At 55.0% G+C, this 16112-nt stretch overlaps 4 protein-coding genes across 4 annotated transcripts; 2 read left to right on the top strand and 2 right to left on the bottom strand.

The window, feature by feature from the left end:
* The first annotated feature begins 903 nt into the window (after nt 1–903).
* On the top strand, nt 904–2411 carry MYCTH_2305403 (uncharacterized protein). The gene has a single exon (XM_003663402.1). It carries the CDS (start codon nt 982–984, stop codon nt 2095–2097), a length of 1116 nt encoding a protein of 371 aa, XP_003663450.1. The 5' UTR covers nt 904–981; the 3' UTR covers nt 2098–2411.
* Nucleotides 2412–2525: 114 nt separating this feature from the next.
* Nucleotides 2526–2744, bottom strand: MYCTH_50538 (uncharacterized protein; the record flags this gene model as incomplete). Its single annotated transcript, XM_003663403.1, has 1 exon — nt 2526–2744. A coding segment is annotated over one exon (219 nt), but the record flags the coding sequence as incomplete, so codon positions are not given.
* Nucleotides 2745–3499: 755 nt separating this feature from the next.
* MYCTH_101354 (carbohydrate-binding module family 1 protein) lies at nt 3500–5498 on the bottom strand (the record flags this gene model as incomplete). The annotated part of the gene is made up of 6 exons (XM_003663404.1): nt 3500–3596; nt 3727–3796; nt 3926–4112; nt 4176–4851; nt 4952–5055; nt 5352–5498. The coding sequence occupies 6 exons, from the start codon at nt 5496–5498 to the stop codon at nt 3500–3502; spliced, it is 1281 nt and encodes a 426-aa protein (XP_003663452.1).
* Nucleotides 5499–11954: 6456 nt separating this feature from the next.
* MYCTH_2305406 (uncharacterized protein) lies at nt 11955–14949 on the top strand. Its single transcript, XM_003663405.1, has 2 exons — nt 11955–13469; nt 13567–14949. The coding sequence occupies exons 1-2, from the start codon at nt 12259–12261 to the stop codon at nt 14624–14626; spliced, it is 2271 nt and encodes a 756-aa protein (XP_003663453.1). The 5' UTR covers nt 11955–12258; the 3' UTR covers nt 14627–14949.
* The last annotated feature ends 1163 nt before the right edge of the window (nt 14950–16112 follow it).

Genomic DNA, 16112 nt, shown 5'->3' on the forward strand with positions numbered 1-16112 from the left:
CGGCAGGCTCCTCGTTGCCCACCAGATCCTCAGACGGGCTCCCTCCAGAACATCCTTAAGGATCTAGACCGCCTTCCCCTCCTTCGATCGTAGTCTTCATCTAGAATACTATACATCTCCATCCTCATACAAATAACCGTCTAATTCGCACATAGTTAGGAGCAAAGCTAATTAATTAATAATTCATATAAACATGGATATATGCCTATATATTATATATATATTTTATTATTATTATTATTAATCCTATACTACTATACTAATAAATATACTAGAGTCTCTCTAGTTAAATATAAAGGAAACTATACCTAATAGGCCGGATAAAAACCTCTATCCCTCCTTTAATACCTAATCTAGAATACTAATATACTATAAAGAAAAGGAGAAGTGGCTAGGATGGCCTTATAGAGGCCCTGCTTCCCGGTCTAGCCTCCTCGCAAGGCGATATTCCTGGAGCCTCCCTAGGTCCATTAGCCACTGTAGAACCCTCCTTGCCAAACGATAGTTGCGGGCCCCTATACCCCGTAAAACGAGGTCTAGGTCTCTTTGCGACCGAATTTCCCAGGATTCCCACGTTCGGCTTCTTGGTGAATTCCCTTCGGGGTAGCACCTTCCATCTCCAAGCATACCTTCAGTGGCGATTGAGAAGCACAGATGCCAAGAACTCAGTGCTGCATTGAGGGGACACCACAGCACCAACAAGCCAGCACTCAGAACCGCTCCCGGTCATTGGTGCGTGGGACGGATCGTTTTGTTCAATGATAACGTCGAGTGTGACACACACACCGGGGAAACTGTTGCCTTCCGTGGATCCTGTTGCCTTGCATCTGACAACACACCTTCACCTCAGCCGACATTGACAAAATTGGTTCTCCACATTCTTTTTCAGTTTCGCTGTTGCTAGGCTCATCTCCTGTCACTATCTGTGACGCCGAGAAGAACGTAACCGCTGGCTCCCCAACATCAGACTTTTTTGCTGCCATGGGTTCCTCCATGTCAATCCCTAGCTCAGCTAGCATCCGAGAAGAAACCAGGCAGACCGCGGTCCTATCCGAGTCCGGTCTGGTTACCCGACAATACCGCCGCGCAGAGATTCCAGACGAGCGCAATAGCCTCCGGCTCAGGGTCCGCTTTGGGACTGATGCAGGCGCCTTGGTCAATGGCTTCCCTAGCAAAGGCGGCGTGTATAGTCTTTTTTGCTCTCCGATGGAGCTCGATTTTCTCGGCTTGGACCGGTTTGAGACCGCGCTACCATCATCTGACCCGGCTGAGGAGGATGCACTCTGTGCTAAGATACGACTGCTCGGCGCCGAATGGTGGCCGAGTTTGGATTCTCTGTGGGGAGGACCTCCTCTACTGAAGGAGAAGGTGCGCTTCATTGGAGTCGCGTGCCCACTGGAGGAGAAGGTGCGCTTCATCGGAGTTGCATCCCAAGGGGGGTTGTGGGCACTCGAGACGAACTTGGAAGACTGTTCTAATAGGCAACTGGGAAGAATTCAAAACGCCAGGGATATGGAGGAGAAGTGCAGGCAGATTGAGAGATTCGGAGGCACCTTCTATGCTGATCCGAGCGAGTGTCCTCTTCTGGACTTCAAATCCCCAGTTCCTGAGAGGGCGGCCATACACGTCCTGTTTGCCGACGACGATGCCAGCAACCAGACAGTCGCGCGCAATCTCCTGACACATCTTGGATTCTCCCAAGTCACAACGGTCCGGGACGGCAAGGAAGCGCTCGACTTCCTTTTGGCAGCTGCTGAGGACAAGTCGCAGAGAAAACCTGACATCATCTTCTTGGACACGGAAATGCCCGTGATGGACGGCTTCGAATGCGCCCGCATTCTGAGACGGGAGTTCCCTTACAATACAGATTATAGTAATATCCCAATCGTCGGCATGGCGTACCGTAATCCGATGCTGGAGAACAGGGAAAGGTGGTTTGCGGCAGGCATGAGTGGCTTTCTTCCACTCCCGATTCAGGAAAGAGATCTGGAGCAAATGCTTGTTCGATTGGTTCTCAGAGGTCGATCCAGAATTTCGCTTTCCGGGCCAAGTATCGAGGATGCGGGCCGAGATGCAAGTATGATGCAGGAAGAGTAGATCTTTGGCTGTTTTCGAAACAGGGACCCTGCCGCATCATACCGTTGAAAGACAACTTGATGCGTATGATGGATGATGCCGTGTCCTTTCCGGAGAGGATTCAAGCAAGATCAACTTGGTCAAAGGGATGCACCCCACCCGTCGGTCTAGATGTGGATGAGTCGGCAGATAGTGAGCTGGCTGACTAGTTGGCCAAGAGTGTAAGAGCCGAGGAGGAGCATAATTATACAGGGCTTCTTTTCCTTTTTCTGGTCTTTCCTTTCCTGTCATTTCTCTTTCTTCTCATTTTCTCCCCTCTGTGATAAATATCATCTTTAGCCGACTAGCAAGCTAGTACAAACAGAACAGTATGTTGAACATATAGAGGCCGTCTCTTCTAGCTTTCCAACCGAACGCGAAATTTTTCTGCCGCTATAACCAGGAACAAGCTAACTCACTGTGTCTTCACATGAAGCCGACGCCAGCGTGCTGCCGTCAGGCGAGTACGCTAATGCTATGACGGAATCCCTGTACCCCGTGAGCTTTTTCCCGGGGGTGCCGGTCGTCGTATCCCAGAGCAGGATAGTCTTATCGTCTAAAGCCGACGCCAGTCTCTTACTATCCGGCGAGAACGCCACTATACTGACCGTAGAGCTGTTCCCCTTAAGCTGCCGATAGGTGCTGGTCGCCACATCCTAGAGCCGGAATATCCCGTCTATTGACGCCGACGCCAGCGTCTTACTATCTCGCGAGAACGCTACTATATCAACCCTAAATATATACCTCTGGAGCGTCTGGCGAAGCTCGCTGGTCACTATACTCTAGAGCCGGACTATCCTATCCTCTGAGGCTGATACTAGCGTCTTGCTATCTGGCGAGGACGCCGCTACTATAATACAAGCGCTATACCCTTTGTACTTCTGCCGATAGGCGCCGGTTGCCCTATCCTAGAGCTAGATTATATCAGGCCCAAAAAGGCCCTGGGGTTATAAGTCAAAATGAAGAGGTACGAGTAAGGCACACGCAAGTATAGAGCAACCAGGGAGATGGTGAACTACCGGGTCCGGATTCGCGTTTTCGCCCTCCCCATAATGACGACAGCTTCTGGTCTTCGTTGTTATTTAAAGGGGGCGGTTTGTTGTCCTTATAGCTACCAGTTGTAGACCCTTCTAAGCAGATATACAACTTTTATGGGCAAAATATCCATGCGACCTACTTACAGCGAAGAGCAGTAACTAGTGTGTATGTCCTCCGGTTCACGCAAAGGGCTCATGCAAAGCCAGCCCTCACGCACGCACGCACCACGGAATCAACCAACATGCCGCGACACCCCTTACCGTTCGTTCGTTGTCATTCTCCGTCACCGCGACCTGCGTCGACTATTACCTCGGCTAACCAAGGTATGCATGTGTATCTTACTACACTACAGGCACTGAGAGTAGTACTGGTTCTGGGCCTTGCATGTCGAGCCGGCCGCGCACGTCGTGCAGCCCGTGTAGCCCTGTCCACCACACTGGCCCCTGTTTTCCGAAAGAGATTGGTCAGTCAGAGTGGTTTGCCCCAGTCACTTAATCCATGGGCTTCATGAGGAAGAGGGGTAGGTTGAAGATGGGAAAAAAAAAAGAGGGGGGGGGAGGGGGGTTGCCGTACCACTTGGCGACCTGGCAGGAGCCGCCGCCATTGTTGTTGCCGCCACCGTTGCCAGGGTTACTTCCGCCGCCTGTGTTTATGTGAGGTCTGGTCAGCAACCTCTTCTTCTTTTCTGCGGGAAAGAAGGAAGGGAGGAAGGAAAGGAAGAAGGGAGGAAGAAAATAAAAAGAAAGTTGGGGGGGGGGGGGGTACTACGCACCAAAGCCGGAGCCCGGCTGGGGCCCGACGATCTGGACGCCACCCGGCAGGCTGTCGAGCCAGCCGTCAATCTGCTCGTTGACGACGCGCTGGACGGAGCACTGGTTGGCCTGGGAGATGGTCTGGGTCTTGAGGGTGGGGCAGGAGACGTCGCAGTTGGCGTCCATGGCGCGCTGGAGGGCGTCGCCCTTCCAGCCGAAGACGTAGTCGCCGTGGGTGCCGTAGCCGGTGAAGTCGCCGTAGGACCAGACGAAGGGCTGGCTGCCGTCTTCGGGCCACAGCTTCCTGTCGTTGAACTGGCGCGTGTCCCAGATGACCTCGTAGAAGAGCTGGGGGATCTTGACCGGGTGGCTGTCTGGGCAGGGGCCGCCGCTCTCGAAGGTGCCGCTGGCCGGGTAGGCGACGTGGTCGGCGTGGTTGGGCGAGTCCAGGTTCTTGCCGTCCCAGCAGGTCGGGAAGCGGACGTTGGCCATGATGCCCTCCGGGCAAGGGCGGTTCGGCATCGACGTCGTCTCGCCGTCGCGCGTGTACATGGTGTCGAGGCAGGTGAAGGTAAGCTGCCGGTACCGCGACGCCTCCTCGGCCGTCCGGAACATCGGGTTGCCCACGATCATGCGGAAGCCCGGCTGGAAGGCGGTCACCTTGCCGCCCTGGTACGAGGCCGTGTAGTAGACCGTCATGCCGCCCCCGCGCGCCCCCTCGAAGCCGACGTTGGGCCGCTGCGGCACCCGGATGTAGCTGCCGTTGCGCGCCCGGAAGTACAGCACCGCCGTCCAGTAGTTGGAGAAGTCCTCCGAGAAGGTGCACGTCGTGCACGTCGCCTCCTCGCCGATGTTGTGCTGCTTGGGGTCCATCGTGATGTTGAACATGTTGCCGCCCACCACCTGGTGCAGGTGGGGGGACTCGGGCGACCCGGGGAAGACGAGGCTGGTGTCGGCCGCAGACACGGGTTAGCTTGTTGTCCAAAAGGCGTAGTATGGGGAAGGGTAGGTTAGGTAGGTAGGTAGGTAGGTAGTAGGTAACGAACGGGTCGAGACGCTCAGTGACAAGCTCAGAGCACGAGAAGCGAAGGACGGCATTGACGCTTGGCGCCCCGGCCAGCGCCAGGGCGGCGGCGAGGACGCTCCGCTGCTAAAGCTTCATTGTCGTTTGGGGGATATCGACCTCGGACACTCGGACACTCGGACACTCGGACACGCACGCACACACTCTGGGAGTGAAGTGAACCCGTCCAGTCTGTCGAATCAAGGCTCACAGAGTGTCTATATATCAACCAACGTTGGGGTTGAACTGGGCAGGTGCTCCCCCCCCCTTTATTATCTTCTTTGACCGCCGGTAAACCTTGTCTGGCTGGATCCCTGGCGAGGATCCTCGGCTCTCCTCGAGTCTCTCTATTACTCCATTCATTACACTATGTTGTGAATTACCCTCCCTGCTTTTTTGGTTTCGAGTGGAAACATCCGCTCTTGGCAGTCAAGCTGAAGACGTTCTTGTGCACCGCAAAAAAACAGGCCTATTAAATTCGCGGGCGGCGCTTTGTGGCTCCGGCTGAATTCTAGAGTCGCAATGGCCATATTAGCCGTGGCTGGACGGGCGTGAGGCTTTGGCATTCATGTGCACCTTCGGAGCGGGAGCATTCGTGGGAGAATAATATGCACGAGGGGCGTCACACAGGAAACAAGGGGAAGAAATGGGGAGAGGTCAAAGCAATCCGGGGAATGGAAAGCTTCGACCATGTTTCTATGGGGCCCCCGGCGCTTTGCATGCCGGATGCCGGATGCCGGATGGCACCTCAGCAAGGACGGCCACTACCCGAATAGGGCAGCGATGTTCGCCAAGGTCGTATGAGATGCTGGAAACCGTTGGCTGCTTTGTCTCCTTTTGGCCTCTTGCCTTCCCATTTGAGTCCGGCGGAATCTTCCCCGCGAAAACATCCCCCCCTCTCCTGAACCGCGAGGGAAGCCTTATTAAACTCTCCGATTCAAGCCCAGCAGTGCGACCTTGGCTCGGAGATTTCTTTTACTACCGCTTCTGCGTCTGGCTTGCGTTGGACGCCCGGCTAGAGACTGTGCTCCGCCGTAATATGTTACCCAACTGGTGCACTTGGTTGAGCATTGACTGGTGTGTCACAAGCGCCGATAGAGTTTCCGTTGAGGCTCCAAGTTACGTCCCTATTGTATGTATGTAAGCAAGCACAATAGATGGATATTGAAGATGCATGGCGTCCCTGAGGACCAAAGATGAAACCCCTGTAAACGTATAACACAATGGCAGGATCTGGCAATTAATTACCAGGTGGCGGGAATATTCCCAAGTCGACGGGCGATAAGTCATGGCCGATCCTGAAAACCTGGAAAGGGAGGTCGATGCGGCGACAGTGAGGCTTCCATAAACCTGCAGTGCTTCCTCTTGGCGGAGGCGCCGCCCGGGTTCACCAGCGCGGCATGTCATCGATAGTTCCACCTCTTCATATGGATATATTCCGCCCCGGCATCGGGCAACGAATAACGACCAACCCATGATCCGGGATCCATCGCTTCTCGTCTATGTGATGGCGGGTGACATGCCAGTTGGGTCCTCTAGCCGGGTAGCTGGATCTGCTCCGTCCCGGTTCCCCCACCCGCGGGGGAACTACGCCGCTGGCGAGACGGACTGGATCCCTGATTCTCGGCGGCATGGTGACGTCGAGAGAACGTTCCGTGTTTTAGTGGTGCTTTTTCTGCGGTTCCCGCATCCGCGCCATGTAACTCTACAATGCCCATTCTTCCATGCTCGTCCGCTCCGCGCCGCTTTACCCGGTGGTTGTGTAATTCTAGGAGTTCAACCGTGATTCGGGTCGAGGAAGATGATATGATTAGTTAGGCATCATGTAGAATGAGTTCAAGTGCTGGCGTCCGGTACCCTGAAAACAACTGCTGGTACGTATGTCATCGTCGTTGTCGGTTCATGTACATACGTCAAAAATCTAAGGTACACTTAGACACCTACACTCCGTAATTAAGGTGCTTAAGGTATGCAAGGTGTACTTGGTACTTCTCGACCGTGGCCTGTGGCAACTTTGGCTTCCGCTGATCGACATGTGCTTTCTTCCAGTGATTAATTAGCCTGGTGCCAGATCCCTGACACCGAGATCGGTCGATGACTTTTCCTGGGCTGGTTATTGTAACTCTCCGCCGGATCTAACCTCTGGGCACGGAAGCTGCTTATGCCATACCTTATCTAGAACTGGGTTGTTCTTCGAGGATTCTGGGCTCAGAGTTGCCTGCGGTACGCTAGTCTCTCGCGGACGAACGGAGGAGATGCACAGTGAACTGCGGTTGGGTTGATCAGAAACATTTCAGAGGATGCGAGAAACGGACTGGGGGCTGCCAAGAAATCTACGCTACATCGCTGGCGACCTCACCGCCTGCCTCGGCCCATCAGGAAAGACACGCAGCGTGCGTGACCTGGTTCTCAGACTATATGTGCAGTTCTAAGCCATCCCTGCTGTCTTTTTCGGGGTTCTTGAAGTCCGAGTAACGCCATAGCGACTCAGCACCTCCTCCATAATTATTCTTTTTGTTCTCACCATGGGTTTGTCCCGATCCCAAAACAGTTGTATACTTAATACAGGACATATATACGTCAGAGGACGTTGTTGCCCTCTCACGAGAGGCAGTTGGAAGCAGAGGGAGGAGATACCGCGGCGGGAAGAGCATTTGAGTCGTGGCTGAGGTTGCTTCGGTAGGCCACCCATAGATGAGCCGTCCTGCGGGATACGGTTGGCACAGCGCCCTGTGGCCTGGTAGTAGGGCGGACCCTCTTTGCACTACGAGCGCAACACGAGCCTTGGTTTCTGGGTTACGCCTAGCCGGGGATATGTGGGCGGCGGCGACTGTCCTAGACCTAGATCGCCGATGGAGTCCGTTGCGGTCCGCAAGCTTGCATCTGGACCGCTGAAGCAAACCAGCCAGTGCCTTTCCCAAGAACTTCCGAGACGGCATACAGTCCCGGTCTGGTCTTCAAGGGTATCACGTATCGTCCCTCCCCTCCCGAGATTGGACCAGACCAAGTGCGGCTCCCTCGGATGTAAAAGCAGTGCGTGGCGTATCTGTCGAAAAGGAAGCTGTTGTTCCGAGGATTAGTATCTCTCAGCAGAGGCGACGGGGGGTCGTGCCTGGTTCGAGAGAAAAGAGGCGTCTGTGGTAGCTACGGGCCCAGGTCGCTCTCGGACCTCGATTAAACAAGTGCTACTGCGACACCTCCAACGAGGGATGGTATTCTTCATTTCGGCTATGCCCTCCGGGTCTCAAGCACCGATGGAAGGCTGCAAGTTGCTGAACGTTGCTGAGAGATCCTTGGCTCGTTCTTCGAACACGTGGGTTCCCGCGAGCGGCCCGAGGTCATTGAGAACCTACATGACCGAGGGAGATTATGAATAGAACGTTGAGGAATTCCCAGATCCTTGTGTTTCTTCCAGGGAACAAATCGGTATTCACTCGGTAAAGAAGGTTCCGCAAGGGCGGGGTAAGAGGAAGGGCTCTCGTCGTACCCTTGGATTTTGGATTTCCAAGAGCCGGCATCTCGATCTGTCGACCGTATTTCCGGACCAACGGATCAAACCAAAGATGTTTAATGTCAGGGAAAATGGAAAATGATGGAACAGCATACGTTAGTGATAATTTGGGGATTTCAATAGTCATAGGACAAGAGCCAGACCATCGAAAGTTTGCACCCGGTGCGCCGTCTGAGTAGGCACCTACCGGAGGTAGCCAAGGAGGTATTTCTTTGTATAAGTGCGAGCCCCACACTTGCTTGATTCGTGATCGTATTAAACCTGCGAATCGCGCATACAGAACCGCAAAGGACGCGACTGCGAACTGCTTAGATAGGTGTTCAGGAGCAATAAGTCAAGTTCAATGATTACTCGAATTTTTCCTGCCAGTTTAGTTTCGTTTCCATTATTCTTGTTCCTGGTATCCCAGAACAGGCTATCAATGTTAGGTTCAACAAGCCGCGATCCGAATTTATCATTATTATATAATTAAGGTACCTAGGTTGTACTCGGAAGCCACCACAATCACCCCGTAGCCAATAACACCAGACAGGTACTTCATCAAAATAGCCCTTAATTCCTATTTCGGTGGGTATCTCTCGTCCCTCATTACATGTTTGTCTATATCGACATTGATTCTTGGTATCTAAGGTAGATACCATAACGAAACGCTTACACAGTCTCGGTGATTATTCAATGGTCAAAAACCTGCGTAACTACATACCCAAGCAACGAGCGTCCCACTTCTTCGCCCATTCAGATGTGAATACATACTGATTACCAAGCTGCTCTTATCCAAAAAGGCCGTCTACGAGATCTACACGTATCCCAAAGCCCGGAGTTGGCTGCCCGCGGTCTATGGCTGTTGTTGCCCGTCAAGTAGATGGTCGAGAGCCGAGTGACAACCACCTCTTCTTGCTCCTGACGTTTTCGACGGTCGTCACGGTCGTCGCGCGCCCGAAGCGTTCCTGCCCGCCCGCCAGCCCTCGGGCGGTCGCCGGCTGAATACCACTCAACGCTATCAAAATGTCGAGGATCACGGCGGCGAAGTCTGTGGTTGGAGATGGGCAGGCAGGGAGAAATCGAGGCGAGCCTTAAGTCGTTGGTGGCAGAGAACAAAATTAACGCAAGAAGAAGAAGTTTGAGAAGAGCATCATTTTAGCAGATCTCGGACATCGTCCTGAAGTGGGCAGATCACAGATGCCAAGTCCCCACGGATTACTATAACTCTATTTATACCATCTCCCATGACCCTTTAACTCCCCTCCCCCTTGGTTGCGCCGGAGGGGGTCCCGCGGGACTGTGCCGTACAATGGCAATCTATGAATGCCATTGTACGGAGTACCAGGGACGGAATAATATGCAGTGAGCGCTACAATTATGGTGTTCGGTGGCAACCGCCCGTTGCAATTTGTCACAATTAGTCCAGCGGGAGCACTCGATTTGTACAAGGAGAAGCAGTGCCGTGTAGTGTGCACAATACACATACGCGGTACGAATTGAAGGTAAATACACAGCCGGAGACTATTAAGACACACGCGTTATGTTTTCGAATGTAGGTACCTATGTACGGATCACACCCATATCGACTCCGTTACACGCCGAAAGCGTTGCGGTTGAGGTACCTATGGAATACATACAGTAATATCCGTATGGCTCCGCACTACCCTTGATGCCTACAGAGTAGTGTCTGCTTTAATAATACATACACTATCCCGTCAATCCTCACATAAGGATTCCGATTCCAGCACGTTTCTGGGCCAAAAGTTCGGGGCGCGCTCTGCTTGTACTAGTGAATGCCATCCCGCTGCCTTGTAGGGCGCGGTACTAGTCGGCCAGCTCTCAGTTGCAGCACGCATATAGTTAGAAACCTTGCTCCTTCTACGATGCCTTCGAGGAAAGATATTGGTAGCTGGCCACGGGGTAGGCGAACGGTGGCAGATCTGAACCCGAGCCATACAGAGTAGCTCTGGTCCCTGATGATCTATCTCGAATCCAGTGGTGCCACTTGTCACCAGAAGACGGCCAATTCATGGAACGCATGGTAACATTGTTGAGATCTATGCGCGCGGCACCGTCAAATCTTGGGCTCGAAACGGTCATGGTGGGCAGGGTAATCTGGGCGATAGGCAAGCTCTTCAACGAGGAATGCGTATGCATACTCCGGACATAGACCCGAATACTACGCGGTCAGCCCGCTCTCATAGGCCCCCAGAATCGTGAGGGGCGACTACAAGCGCAGTTGTCGTGAAGTTCTGTGATCATTTGGCGAACAGTACCGGGTAGGTATTGGATGTGGGTACATACATCAGGTATGTACATACATACATACAAGCTTAGTGAGCTTAATTAGTAGATGTAGGTACACCCCTACTTGGCACGTGTACAGTAGTGAAGGTAGGAATTAAGGCTAAGGCTGCATATGGAATACGAGTGTGTTCTGAACGCACTACATTACGAAGTATGTATGTAAAGTACAACAATCAGGTACACTACTGTAGTATTGTACAGTGACGTTCGCTAGAAATGGACAAGCTTGGAAGAGAATGTCGGGGGTTCCAATTGCCACCCACGAAGCTGCGGCTAGTGTAGTGTAAGATTTCGAGGCAAGATTGGTGGTTGGCTGAACCCCCTAACTGCCCCACCTTTGACCTGGGGAAAGATTGGAGAGTGACGAGCAAACATTGCCCGGCAAGGCTCAGAAACGATTTTTTCCCCCGTCTTTGGCCAGGCGAGATGCACGGGCGCATTCGGCATCACCGTGTTCAGCGAGAAGAGCGACAATCCCTGTGCTTTATCTACTAGTAAGACATCAAAACAAAAACAAACCGAGAACACGACGCAGATGCTGCCCCAGGGGTTCTGTAGCCTGAAAGCGCCTTCAAAGGGAACAAGCCACGAACACGCCTGGATTTCTCTAAGTGCCTAGGAAAGTCTCGAGGATTTATTTTTCTCATCCAAACTCCACCCTCCGCCAAACACTCGCTTTTTGAAGTGTTGGTTGCACATTGCGGCGTTCGCGCAGCAGAACAGAAGTATTAGACCCCTGGTGGCGCCCTAAAAAAGGCAACGAAAACATTTGGCGACGCCACACCAGCCGCTTCACAGCGTTTTGGTCGCCACAGGGTCGCAGCGCACTTTTTGCGCGCCTCATCCTGAAGCTTCAAAACGATCTCTCGTCATTCCTCAAGGGTCATTCGTTTGGCGTAGGAGGCTCCCTTCGCTCGTCGAATCCTGCAAGCCAAACCCATCCTCTTCTTCCTGACTCGCCATCTCGAATACAACTGCCCATTCCGCCTCGGCCTCCAAGCGCCTCGATCTTTACCATTTGATTCGCTCTTGGAGCTCCGCCGCTCCTGGGCTGTGAGCAGCCGAACCATCCACTAGCCAGTCTCGCTCACCCCGATCCCCACCGCCTTTCCCGCTGCGGATCTATTCGATGCAGCCCTTTTTCGCCTCCAGTCTCTGACGTCCTACGAGTCTCGATCGGTCGCGGAGAAAAAAAAAAAGTTCGCCGGGGCTTGCGTCCCGCCCCTCCCTCAGCGCCACCGAACGTTAGCAGGGAGTGCCGTGTTGGATCAACCGTCCAAAAAAAAAGGGGTCCAAGGGGTTCTTTTGTGACATCAAAGCCGAACCGATCCCGCGACGACCCTCATAACCCGACCATGGGCCCCTCCGGCTCGACCTCGACACCCTTCGTTGCATCGCAGGCATCCGGGTACGGCAAAATGGCTGTCGCCTCGGATTCGACTGCACGGAGGATCGTTCAAATGCGAGATTGGGTCTCTGCGCAAGAAGCTATGTTTCCCAACGCGCCTGCCACTATCCCCGTCGGACCATCGCCGCAAGAAGACAGAGCACACAACAGCGCGCTGCATCCTCCTCGTGCGCGGCTCCGGAGCATGAGTGTCTCCCTCCCTTGGCGGCACCGGCTCAAGTCGTCGCTCCTAGAGCCCAGCCTTGAAAATGGAACTGGCTACCATGGCCACAGGTTGGAGAAGAGCAGGAGCCATCACGGGTTCGACCGCCAGGAAGATGTCCAGCTTCCCCCTACTTCGTCGATACAAGGGAACTTCAAGCGAATGCTGCGACGAGCCTCTGTCTCGCTCAAGACGGGAGTGAAGGGATTCATCCACCGGCGCACCTCGGTACCGGCTACGACAACGTTCGACACCGACGGTCGGCCCGCGAGGCCCCAGCTCACCGGCTCCTCCCACCACGCGTCCCGCCCGACCACCTCCTACTCGGCATGGCACCGTCTGCGGAAGGAGGCTAGCTTCCAACGACACTCGCAAACCCCCTTCCCCGGTTACGCCGACCGTACGTTCGCGCACGACCTCGATCCGATCGAATCACCGACCCTACCCATCCCCGGCTCCGGCGAGCAGCCACCCATCATCCCTCGGAATACCGGCGCCGCGGCGAGGCATGCCGCGGCGATTGCCTGCAACGGGCGGCACGGCTGCGACCTCATGGACATGCCCATGCCCGTGCCCCGCCCGGGGTGGCTGGCGAAAGACGGGGGGCTGGACGACCGCGAGAGCGGCATCGGGATCGCGCTGACGAGCTGCGAGACCGAGCCGTACATTCCCGAGGACGAGGTGGATTCGGACGTCGACGTTGGCACCAGCTCCAACTGCGACGAGGCGGCCATCGTCAAGGTCGACTTCATCTCCCAGCTGCCGCTGGAGCTGGCTATTCAGATCCTCGCGCTGCTCGACGCGCCGACGCTCAACACGGCCAGCCGGGTCTGCTCCGGCTGGTACCACGTCATCCGGAACCAGCACATCTGGCGCGAGTCCTTCCTGCGCGAGAAGACCACCACCTACGCCACCAGCGGGCCCGTCAAGCCGGGCGCCGGCCTGGGCGTGCCGCGGGTGCGGCCGACCAACGACTGGCGAGAGATCTACAGGGCCAAGACGGAGCTTGACAGGCGCTGGAAGGAGGGCAAAGCACGGCCGGTGTATCTCAACGGGCACACGGATAGCATTTACTGCCTGCAATTCGACGAGTACATATCCCCCCCCGCCTTTTTTTTTTTCCCTTTTTCTCATTTCCGCTTCTTCATTCTACGTCTTTGAATCCGTCGCTCACCCAAGCAAAACCAGGTCCAAGATCATCACCGGCTCTCGCGACCGCACCATCCGGGTATGGGACATGCACACCTTTGCCTGCAAGCTGGTCATCGGCCCTCCCGAGATCGTCAACGACAATTCGGCGGCCCTTCTGTACGACGAGAACAACATCCCGGTCCACCACGCGACCCTCCCGGACGTGGACCCGTCCCCGACGCCGGACGGCCTCCCGCGGGCCCCGATCCGTGCGTACCACTCGGTCCCGGCGCTGTACGCGCCGCCCATCCACCACAAGGCGTCGATCCTCTGTCTGCAGTACGACGACCGCATCCTGGTCACGGGATCGTCCGACTCGACTTGCATCATCTACTCGCTCGCCGACGGCTTCCGCCCCGTGCGGCGGCTGCGGCACCACTCGGCGGCGGTGCTGGACCTCGTCTTCGACGACAAGCACATCGTGACGTGCTCCAAGGACGTGTCCATCTGCGTGTGGGACCGGGCGACGGGGGCGCTGCTGCGGCAGCTGCGGGGACACTCGGGCCCGGTCAACGCGGTGCAGATGCGGGGCAACACGATCGTCTCGTGCAGCGGCGACTTCAAGGTGAAGCTGTGGAACATCGACACGGGCAAGAACATACGCGAGTTCCTCGGCCACAGCAAGGGCCTCGCCTGCAGCCAGTTCTCCGAGGACGGCCGGTACATCGCGTCGGCCGGCAACGACCGCGCCATCCGCATCTGGGACGCCAACACGGGCGAGTGCGTGCGCGAGATGCGCGCGCACGAGAACCTCGTCCGCAGCCTGCACGTCGACAGCATCAGCGGCCGCCTCGTCAGCGCCAGCTACGACTCCGACATCAAGGTCTGGGACATGGAGACGGGCCAACCCCTGCTCGACTTCCCCAAGTGGCACTCGAGCTGGGTCCTGAGCGCGAAGAGCGACTACCGCCGCATCGTCAGCTCCGGGCAGGATCCCAAGATCCTGATCCTCGACTTTGGCGCCGGTGTCAGGGGTATCGAGATGCTCGAGAGCACCCCGGCCGAGGGCGAAGAGGAGCCCGAGGCCAATCAAGCCAAACGCGGAGTCCATATCTGAACTATTATAATCCGGGGCATTTCTCTTTGTTTCTTTCTTTTTTTGTCTTCTTGTTTTTGTTTTCTTCTCTTTCCCTTCTTCCTCTCGAAAATCGTCCCGGAACTACGCGCCCAAGGGCCGTTAATGGTAGAATCAAAGACGGAGGAAGCAATTTGCGGTTGATGCGCGCTGGCGGGCATCCTGCCGCTGTCCAAGGGTTTTGGACAGCAATAGACTCTGTGGTAAAAGCAATCGGGGGAGCACAGGCGTTTGCTATGGGATCCCTCCGAAACTACGACCAGCAACATATGGCTGGAGGGATATAGGATCTCATCTTCGGGTTTTTTTTTTTTTTTTTTTACACCATGGTTATGTTTGTGCAGTTCAGTGGGAGTCAAGTACGGTTTGCCTTGCATTGCGATCGGACATCTGCACGTATTCGCATTGAGACTATTTGGGGCATCTCTTAGAGCATTGTACCTCGTCGGCAACATTACTTGAAACTTGTACGTCCTATTCAATTGGTCGAGCTTTTCCATTGTTTTCTGTTACAGCCTAGCGGCGAAGTTGGTGAGAGAGTAAGGTAGGCTCCAAGTCAGGTGTCGAGGTGAGAGGAAAGGGGACCGGTGCTGCAGTTCTGGCCGGGGGTGGGGATTTGTTCCCCAGATCGGCCTCCCCAGAGAAGGAGGGTTGGCCTCCGTGCCGTGCCGTGCTGTTGTTGGTCGCCACGGAGATTCCCCCCTCCCCTCCCCCGGCCCCCGGGAAGAAGATCACAGGGCAATCTTGGCTCCACCAACCGTCCAGATGATCAATCACGCTTTGCGGTCTGCTGCTGGGATGTGGTGGAGAGAGATCATATGCCAGCAAATCCCCGCGTGTTGCCAGGGATGTAAAATGCTGCGTGAACCGAAACCCAGGGTTCGCTATTTACCAAGTAACGATGTGTATGTATGTACTTTGCTGTCTCAGCTGCTGCATACTCGAGCTAAGAAGAGCCTACGTCATCCTATGGTTTGCAACACCAACCGGGAACACAAACTGCCAAGTTCAACGGTGCAATGGCACAGCGAGGATGACGTTGGACCGATTGTTGGATCCAAACCCGCAGGAGTGGACGGCGCCGGATTTCTGAAGGAGGCGAGGTGGTTCGGGTAGTGGATGGAGTGCCGCGCACGGCAGTCGGTTGGTATGATAGATACCTAATATATGCGGAGCACGCTGCCTAATGGAACGTTGTGCTTTGCCAGGAAGGCGCCTGTTGATGGCGTCACTGGGACATTTGAAGGCGCGGGAATGGCCAAGCTGGCGCGGCTTTCACGATTTTTGTACATAGTATTGGACCTGGTCAGCGTTACGCCGCGACGTTGGAAGCACAGCGCCGTACCTTGCTTGCCATGGTAACTTGCCAAAAGCGCCGTCTGGGGAAGCGGGAAGGTTGCCCGCTTAACGGAGCATTTGCCAAGCCCAGCTTGGCTTTTGCTATGCCGTGCGGATACGAGAGTACGGA

The sequence above is a fragment of the Thermothelomyces thermophilus genome, chromosome 3, assembly GCF_000226095.1.
Source record: "Thermothelomyces thermophilus ATCC 42464 chromosome 3, complete sequence".
In the NCBI taxonomy this organism is placed as follows: domain Eukaryota; kingdom Fungi; phylum Ascomycota; class Sordariomycetes; order Sordariales; family Chaetomiaceae; genus Thermothelomyces; species Thermothelomyces thermophilus.